Raw genomic sequence first — 9,546 nt, 5'->3', positions numbered from 1 at the left:
ATTTTTATTATTCTTTCATGGTGTTTATTTTATCTCTGTATATTTATATATATACATATTTTTTTTTTTTTCCCGTATTGTTTTTTGTTTTATATACATCTCATGTACTTTTTTAGCTTTATATTTTACGTATTTTTGTATGAAACTATTCCTCTTGCTTTTGTTACTTGTTTTTTATTTTTTTTTATTCTTTTCATTGTATCTTTTTATTTTTATTTCTATCATTCTATCTTAACATAGTTTCATTCTGTATCTTTTTAGCCCTGATGAAGCCCTGCAAAGTGGGGCGAAACGTTGGAAAATAAATAGTTGTAAACTATTTTTGTTTCACTATTGACCGCAACCCTGACCATCTCCTTATATATCAATTTTTACGGTCAACTATACATACATATATACGGTTTTGAAAATATATTTCAGAATATCACGGAAAATTTTACTCAATCAAACTCATGGCCTTTTTTTTTAGAAATATTAGTTTTTAAAATAAAAACTTAAAATACAAAAACAATACTAAAACTATCATTACCTCCGTTTGCAGAGCAGCAGCTTCCAAATCCTTACCGTAATTCGATAGCAAACAGCAAAGGGCTTCAATAGATTTTTCATTAACCTCATTTTCTAATTTTTTGATGTACTCGAATGTTTCTTTCACCGTCAACAAATCCGCTTTGAAAAGTCCACCAATGAACCTTTAAAAAAAATAAATTCTAATAAAAAATTAAGCCCTCTGTTAAAAAATAAAACAGAAAATAAGTCTTATAATTCTAAAACCAAGCAAGTGCATTTTTCACTTGAAGTGAAAGGAATTCTACTAAAATATTTAAATTAAATGTGATCTCAATTTTAGAATTCATCTCATTTCATGATAATCAGAAACTGTAAAAGAAGAAATTAAAAATAAGTTGTTAAAAAAAAAAAAATAAATAATACCAATAAAAATTAAGCCCTCAGTTAAAAATAAAAACAAAAATGAGTCTTATAACTTTTTTTTTTTTTTTATTTATTAAATTGGATTTAGTGAATGACACAATTTCTTCCTTATTAAACTATAATAGTTTATTTTATATCATCAGCAACGTTTCGGGAGATTTCCCCCATCTTCAGGCTGCTAAAAAACAAATTCAACAAAACCATAAACATGTCCTTATAACAACACTAATATATCATATACACTCAAAGAACTATTTATAAATTATTTACTTGATAACAAAAAACCTATATATGACATATAATTTTCTCCTATTTGTCATACTTGCTAATATATTACAATATTAATGTCATTTCTTGAGTAAACTTTCTAATAGTCATACATTATAGGAGAATAATTACCTTTCTGAAGGTTATCTTCCATAGTGATATTATTATTTATTGATATTTACAACTGTACATAAATACATCAAGTAAATTTGAGGAAATCATAATTGTATGGTACAAGCATGTAGAGAGACTAACCATAGGTAGCACTCTAAAAACATTTTTACAATATAAGGTCTCAAGGCCATCTTCTTTCCGGAATAAAAGAGGAATCAAGATTAGAAACTAATGGGTTTGAGTGGTTAGGGAGTTTGTAATGGAAGGATTGATATCTGGTTTGGGCTAGATCGGTTACAAATGGAACATTAAGGTCTTTATGAAAAAGTAGGAAGCATTTTGGATTTTACAAAGGATTTTGGATTGTAAGGATTGGATACGAGAGGAATTCAAAGGTTTAGCGGAGTCCCAAAACTCAACCAAACTAAGCCAGATAGGCCTTATAATTGTCATGTAAATCAGTCTTTTGTAATGAATTGGAAGTTTGGACCGTTTGTCTAGTAAGTGCTGTCATGGTCGAAATCGACATGCAGTTGCCTGTTTTTTTAGTCTTGTGTGAGGATTCCAGGTTGGTCGTTTGTCCAGATGTAGTCCAAGGTAGCAGATCTGTTCAACAGGGATAAGGGCAACATTATTGAAGTATACTGTAGGGCAGTCAGTAGGTTTACGACGTAGGGTAAAAGTAATTTGATGGGATTTGTTTTAATCCTCCAATTACGATACCATTCTTCGAGGGCTGTGATATGGGATTGAAGAGTTTGGGATGCAATAAAAGGGTTATTAACAGCGAGCACACATGTGTCATCGGCCTACGTGGTGAGGATAGTGTTAGAATTGGTTGGAATGTCTGCTGTATAGATTGTGTAGAAGTCTTATCATTCTAAAAGCAGGCAAGTGATTTTTTTTTAATCTTTCCTTTGTTAGTTTCTTTACTACGCTGTTATAAGTAGAAAGGAATTCTAAAAATAATTAAATTTAATGTGATTTTAGAATTCATCAAACCTCATTATAATCAGAAACTGTGAAATTTTTTTTTTAAATAATTAAAAAATTAACATCTTGTTTTTCAAACTGCACACCTTAAATAAATTTATATAAAACAAAAAAATATGTATTTACCTAACTAAGCCAACAAGAGTTTTTCTTTTCATAAATTCCTTCCTGTCCAAACTAATTAGTTCCTCCCGGTTCTAAAAAACAAAATATTTTATGTAATAAAATAATTAATAGTTATATATCAATTATAATAATTCAAGAAAAAATGAAAATGATTAACAGAAATTTATGTTTGGAATAGATGATACGTCAATATCCCTTATCTCGGTAACCAGTGAATAAAAAGCAAAATGGATTTTTTTATATAATATATATATAAATGATGAGAAGATAATTGGCCATGGATAATATTATTAGGAGAAGATGGTTAGGGGGCGCGGTCAGAATATAACACAAATAAGTTGAAAGAACTCATTTTATAGAGCCAACGTTTCAGCCAGAATTTCTAGTCTTTATTAGGGCTAAAAACAAAGGACAAGATAACAACCAATGAATACAAAAAAACAAAATATAAACAGAATGACATATAGTAAATAATTGTACAGAATGAAATTAATAAAAATAAAGCGATGAAAGAAGTGGAAAATAAAATGCATATATAGGTAATAGAATAAGTAAGTAAAAATAAACATAATTAAGAAAATAAAAATTTAAAGTTATATAATGCAAAGGAATGTGATTATTTCAGTTTATTAATAATTTAAAAATCAAAATTATGGAAAGAAAAAATAAATAAATAAACACAAAATAAAATTGAGAGAAAGAAAATATATATAACTAATGAAATATGTAACCATAAATATTCATAATCCTTCACATTATATAACTTTAAATTTTTATTTCCTTAATTATATTATTTTTACTTACTTATTCTATTATGTTATATACATCATATTTTTCACTTCTTTCATCACTTTATTTTTATTAATTGCAACAATGATTTACTTTGAGGTTTAGATAGTTGACCGTAGATTAATGATTGGAGAAGTTTGTCGGGGGGTGCGGTCAGCAAAGAACAACATAAATAAACAAAACCATATTTATTTATTTTATGCCGACGTTTCGACCTGAATTTCAGGTCTTCATCAAGGCTATAGAACAAAAGAGATAACAACAACATTTAGAGAAACATACAATTGAAAAGGAATAGTATACAAACAAATTTAGAATTAGACAAAATATTGAATTAAATCATAAATGATAAAAATTGATAACTTTTTTTATTATTCAAATATCAGTTATCAATTTTTATCATTTATGATTTAATTCAATATTTTGTTTAATTCTAAATTTGTTTGTATACTATTCCTTTTCAATTGTATGTTGCTCTAAATGTTGTTGTTATCTCTTTTGTTCTATAGCCATGATGAAGACCTGAAATTCAGGTCGAAACGTCGGCATAAAATAAATAAATATGATTTTGTATATTTATGTTGTTCTTTGCTGACCGCACCCCCCCATTCCTCCCCCCGACAAACTTCTCCAATCATTAATGATTTACTATATGTTATTTTGTTTATATTTTCTTTTCTGTTTTTTTTTTTTTGTATTCATTAATTATCTTATTCTTTGTCCATAGGCCTGATGAAGGCTAGTAATTCTGGCCGAAACGTTGGCGCTATTAAATGAGTTCTTTCAAGTTATTTGTGTTATAAGAAAATAAGATAGGTTGTGTTATAAGAATATAACAGAAGTCAGAAGACCACACCTATATAAATGATAGGGTGTAACTGAATATGAAGTATCTCCTTTATCTGAATATCTCGTTGGGGGTGTAGTCAGGAAGATACAAAGCATAATTATCGACTATTTATTTGTCATCATTTCGCCCCACTTTGCAGGGCTTCATCAGAACTAAAAAAAGAAACAAAAAAAAACTAAAAATATGTTGACAACGTAAGAAAATAAGATGATAAAAAAGTAAACTAAGGCGGGGTTAAAAATGATGTAAATATAAAATTTATTCTCATCTTTTTTCCTTAATTTTCAATTTCTCAGTATGTACAATTTTTTTATTTCTCTTATATTTACTTTACTTTTTTTTTTTCATGTTATTACCTCTTTGGTTCATTTTAAATCTAATTTTTATTTATTTTGTTCATTTTTATTTATTTTTTCACACATATTTACATCATTTTTTACCTCACCTAAGTTTACTTTATTGTCACCTTACTATGTTACATTGTCAATATATTTTTAGTTGTTTTTGTATCTTTTTTACCACTGATTAAGCTCAAGAAAGTTGGGCAAAACGTCAGCAAATCAATAATTGATGACTACTTTTTGTTCTTTCTAGACTCCATCCCCAACCATCTTCAGATTTTTAAAATATTTTTTTCACTTAATTTTGGTTAAAATAAACAGTATTTAGAAAAAATTTGGTATAGCTCCATTTCTACAGAATTTGTAGAAAGCTCGTTACTAATTTAATATTAAACTTTTTGTCTTTAAATAAAATTCAGTGTAACTTTTTGTAATAAAAAAAAAAATCATTATTTTTTGAATGGAATATGGTCCGGGAGCGGTCAAATAAACACAAATAGTAGATAATTATACTATTTTATTGAGCCAACGTTTCACCCCACATTGCAGGGCTTTGTCAGGGCTAAAAAAGATACAAACACTATAGTTACAAAAAGGAAAAAAAAAAAAGAAAAAACATAAGTGTAAAATAACAGGGGTATAAAATGTAAAAAAGTAAGATATAATAAGAAAAATTAAAGGTTGTAAATAGTAAATGAAAAGGGTAATAGTAACAGATAGATAAGAGAAGAAATCAGATAGATAAGAAAAGAAAATCTTCTCTTATCTATCTGTTACTATTACCCTTTTCATTTACTATTTACATCCTTTAATTTTTCTTATTATATCTTACTTTTTTACATTTTATACCCCTGTTATTTTACACTTATGTTTTTTCTTTTTTTTCCTTCTTTTTTGTAACTATAGTGTTTGTATCTTTTTTAGCCCTGACGAAGCCCTGCAACGTGGGGCGAAACGTTGGCTCAATAAAATAGTATAATTATCTACTATTTGTGTTTATTTGACCGCTCCCGGACCATATTCCATTCATCTATGCACATGGTCAATCAATAATCTTCCAGTATCATTATTTTTTATTGCATATATGTTTTCATGACAGTTTTGAATCATGTTGAAACAATTATTCAAATATGCAACAAATATAACTGGCTTAACATTGATTATTAACTTTAATAAATAATACTTACAGGATCTCTGGTGTAAAACCAATTCAGAGAAGATCGATTATAACAAAAATATTTGTAGCATTCGTCCAAGACGAGAGCACCAAAAGTTTCGATAGAATCGTCATCTTCGGGTAACTCTATCAGCTCTATAGAACTCAATGCTTTACAAGCATATGCGTACAATAGCGAATAAAATGTATCTTTAGAGGCCTACAACAAAAGACATAAATCAAATCAAAAATTAATAGACTATTGAAATCGTAAAGAATATAAAATTGTCCCTAATAATTTACCATATTAATTAATAGTTTAAATAATCAAAATTCAAAACTAACCTTTTGAATCAATTGTCGGACGAACATTCGCATAAGATGGAGATTATGAACTGGTAGGGTACATTGCATTTCCATCAGCTGGGTATAAAAATTGTCAGGAGCCAGCTTATTCAGAGCACCTCTCAGTTTTTTCAACAATTCCTAAAAAAGTTTGTTTTAAATATATTTTTATAATTTTAATTTTAACAATCAATTATATTTTATAAAAAAAAAAAAAAGCTAAAGGGAAATATAAAAATTTAAATAATTACTTGAGCCAATTTATCATCTTCTGACAAGTTTTCGAATGCTAGTTCTTTACAAGGTATAGATCTAAAAATAAAATTATAAATAAAAAATGAACATCACATATGTAATGAAATTTATATATAATGGTTTCGTTTTACCGTTCAGTTTGATTTTCAATTTTATCGATTTCATCCAGTAATTCGCACAAACTGATCCCTGAAAAAAACAATTCTTATCAGGATTGAAAGAAAGAATAATTAACTAAAATAAATAAGGAGGAAAAATATGAATAAAATTAAGCAATAGTGAAATAAATAAACAATTAAACCTAAGAAGCCTAATGGTTTGATGCGGTAAAAACCAGCAATCTTGCCTAAATATTTTTCTTCACGGACTTTCATTAACAGCTTTCACTGTTTCACCAATTTTTAAAGATTCAATTTATTAATTTATAGTAAAAAAATTTACTTCCAGGCATAAAAGCTCATATAAAACAACCATGAATGGAATACTTTAATATTATCTGATTAATCTAAAAGTATTTTTTAAAAAAGAAAAGAGAAAAACGGACTGATATCCAGCTGAACATCTGTCCAAATATACAATATCCGCCCTAATTCTCTAGGTTGCATTAATGTATAATACTAACTTAATAAGAAAAAATATTAACTTAAGAAGTAGCTTTTATAATAAGAGGGATGTACAAATCTCAAAAATGACTTCATGGAAAATAGTTGTGTTCTTGATAAATGTCTAAGTATGAAGAGAAAGGGAGGAAAAAAAGAGGAACACTTCTTGTATCTTAACCAGAATTCGATGAATAGTTTATACAAGCTACTTTTTATGATTATTGTTGTTGCGTTTAATTTTTTTTTTTATATTTGTTAACATGCTCACAAAAGGTTAGTAGTAAAAAGAATTTCAATAAATTCAGGTTCAAAAACTTTTTATATAATGTATAATAATTTGTATATTTTTTTTTTGGATGTTTTCCTACATTACTATAATAAATTACTAATGTAAGGCACAAAAATGAAAGGTAAGATTAAGGTACAGGCTTAAATGGAGGCTAATAAACATTATCAGTTAATTAAAACGGAATATAGTTAAATGATTTAAATACCACACAGATGAAAAAATATATATCCACAGATTCTAATAGAAAAAAAAAGGCTTCGAAAGAACACTGTATTTTAGTAACTGAAAAACTCACAAATTACTGCATTTATTATAAGTTAACCCCATTCTAGGACCAAATACACTGCATTTTAAAACATTAAAATTAAGAAAATTTTTGCTCTGACTTTTTTATAATAAATTTAAACTAAAGAGTTAGTATTTTTTCTGAACACAATAATCATCAAATCTCAAAAATGATTTTTTGGAAGAGACTGCATTCCTAAACAGCAAGTCAGAACAGAGTTTTCAAATAAGAAAAAGTCCCAGTCAAAGATAAAGGATAACCTAAGAAACAAGTAACGTCCTGTATTTCTAACTTAGCAGTCCGAGAATAGTGGGAAAATGTGGAAAAGCATTTCAAGTGTCTACCCAATCATGGACTAGGCAAAACTCAATCAAGCGCAGTATATCAATACGGAACTTGGTTAAACTTAGGCATAACCAGGTTCAGGACTTGGCTGGACTAAACAGTTTCAGTTTGGCATTAGGATGTGCAGCCGATGTGTTCTGTCTACAATTCATACTTATGAATAGATAAAAATGAGTAAGAAACAAAGAAACCGGAGTATTAATAATAAAAAATAAAAAAAATAAGAAGAAATAAAGACTTAAATACTTAATACAATCAAGACAAAGATGAAAATAATTTAAAATTTCGAAAACAGTGAATATTTTTAATATAAGAAGATGGTCAGGGTTGCGAAAATGTTGGACATCAAATAGTTAAAAACTATTTGTTCTTTTTGACTGCAATCCTGATCATCTTATATTTAAGTTATACGGTCAACTATATTTTTATATAAAAGTGAAAATTTTGCTTTGATTAGTTGTATGTATGATGTACACAAGTCTACAATATGTTCAATATTGGAAAAAAAAAAAAAAGCTGAAGAATCAGCTGTGGAAATAAGGACTTTAATTTCTGATTGCCGTAAATTATTGAAAAAAGAGAGTACCTTTCGAACCGATTAGAATATCTGATTTATCTTTGATTTTTAGATGAAATGTTGGATAATTATTACTAATACACAAAAAGTTAGGAATGAAAAGTTAATAAGAACGTCAAAAATTTATAATAAAAATAATAATGAAGCCTTTACTCTTCTTTGAACATCCAACATTCATAAATCCAACAAATTATGTATGACAGTCGAGTGTTACAAATAATTCCTTAGTTAGGTTTATCTATCTTAAGTAGGGGACTCTGCTATTTGTTTGTTTATAAAAATAAGGTTGATTCTTGATTGATTTTAGTTTTATAAAAGGAGTACTTTTTTTTTTAAATCAGTAAGATTAATTAATATTGAAAATAGACATTTGAGTTATAGCATCTTAAACTTATTAAAATAACACTTTTATTTTGTTTTGTAAAAGATTGTAATTATACATTACTCAACATCAAAATTATATAATACTTCAGTCCAATTTTTACAATAATTTCAGAGGACATATTGATTATCTTTGAAACCAGGGTAAAATGAGGAGTGTGACCATTGTTGTAACGCAATAAACACTAAAAGGATTAAAAGTACAAATAAATTTTCTTCTTCATTAAATATTTATCAACACAGCATACCCCTTTGCCTTCTGAGCTCTTCCAGACTTTCACCAGGATTTAGAGAATAAAACTTTTTTGCAGGACCCATGACGAAAAATTAAGATGGAAATACGGAAACCTATAATTATTGAATTTTTAACAAAATGTCCTGTAAGTGATTTGGGGGATAAACATATCAGGGGGTTGAGCAAAGGCCAAAGAGTAACTATTTACTATGTAACAAAGAGATACAAAACTAGACACGCTATGAAACCATTAATCATCCGTGGATTCACAACCTACATTTCTTAACAATTTTCCCAATAATTGGCAATTTAAAATATATCATTACAATTCAAATATATCCTCATTTGCACATATCCCATATAATGGAGAAGAAGGTAGATGGTTTCTTTGACAGGCTTTAAAATTACGCCTACCTTAAGAACCAATCAATACTCCCATAGGTTATTTAAAAATTGGTTACTTGTATAATAATATAACCATCGATACAATATATTATTCCTTTTTTAAAAAAAAACTCCAAACAAATTGTGATAAACCTTTTTCCAAACTCCCAAATCCTACTAAGTGTCAGAGACCCTTGGTTCCCGAGCTCTTGGACTTTCGGACCTTGGGGTGGTCCTGTCTCGATCACTTACGGTCTTAGATCGTATATATATATATA

At 27.8% G+C, this 9,546-nt stretch overlaps 1 protein-coding gene across 1 annotated transcript in view; it reads right to left on the bottom strand.

The window, feature by feature from the left end:
- Positions 1-9,075, bottom strand: part of LOC106678790 (eukaryotic translation initiation factor 4 gamma 1) — a 21,089-nt gene extending 12,014 nt beyond the window's left edge. Inside the window, exons 1-7 of the mRNA XM_014417544.2 lie at positions 8,898-9,075; positions 6,301-6,358; positions 6,166-6,226; positions 5,915-6,055; positions 5,601-5,789; positions 2,434-2,504; positions 530-692 (exon numbers count right to left, since the gene is read on the bottom strand). Coding sequence (XP_014273030.1) covers positions 530-692; positions 2,434-2,504; positions 5,601-5,789; positions 5,915-6,055; positions 6,166-6,226; positions 6,301-6,358; positions 8,898-8,967 — 753 coding nt within the window. The 5' untranslated portion in view covers positions 8,968-9,075. The remainder of the gene's footprint in view (positions 1-529; positions 693-2,433; positions 2,505-5,600; positions 5,790-5,914; positions 6,056-6,165; positions 6,227-6,300; positions 6,359-8,897) is intronic.
- Positions 9,076-9,546: the final 471 nt, after the last annotated feature.

Source organism: Halyomorpha halys, unplaced genomic scaffold (genome assembly GCF_000696795.3).
Source record: "Halyomorpha halys isolate HHAL.00 unplaced genomic scaffold, Hhal_1.1 Scaffold160.1, whole genome shotgun sequence".
In the NCBI taxonomy this organism is placed as follows: Eukaryota; Metazoa; Arthropoda; class Insecta; order Hemiptera; family Pentatomidae; genus Halyomorpha; species Halyomorpha halys.
The sequence above is the reverse complement of the archived record's forward strand: the minus strand, read 5'-3'. Positions and strand labels throughout refer to the sequence as shown.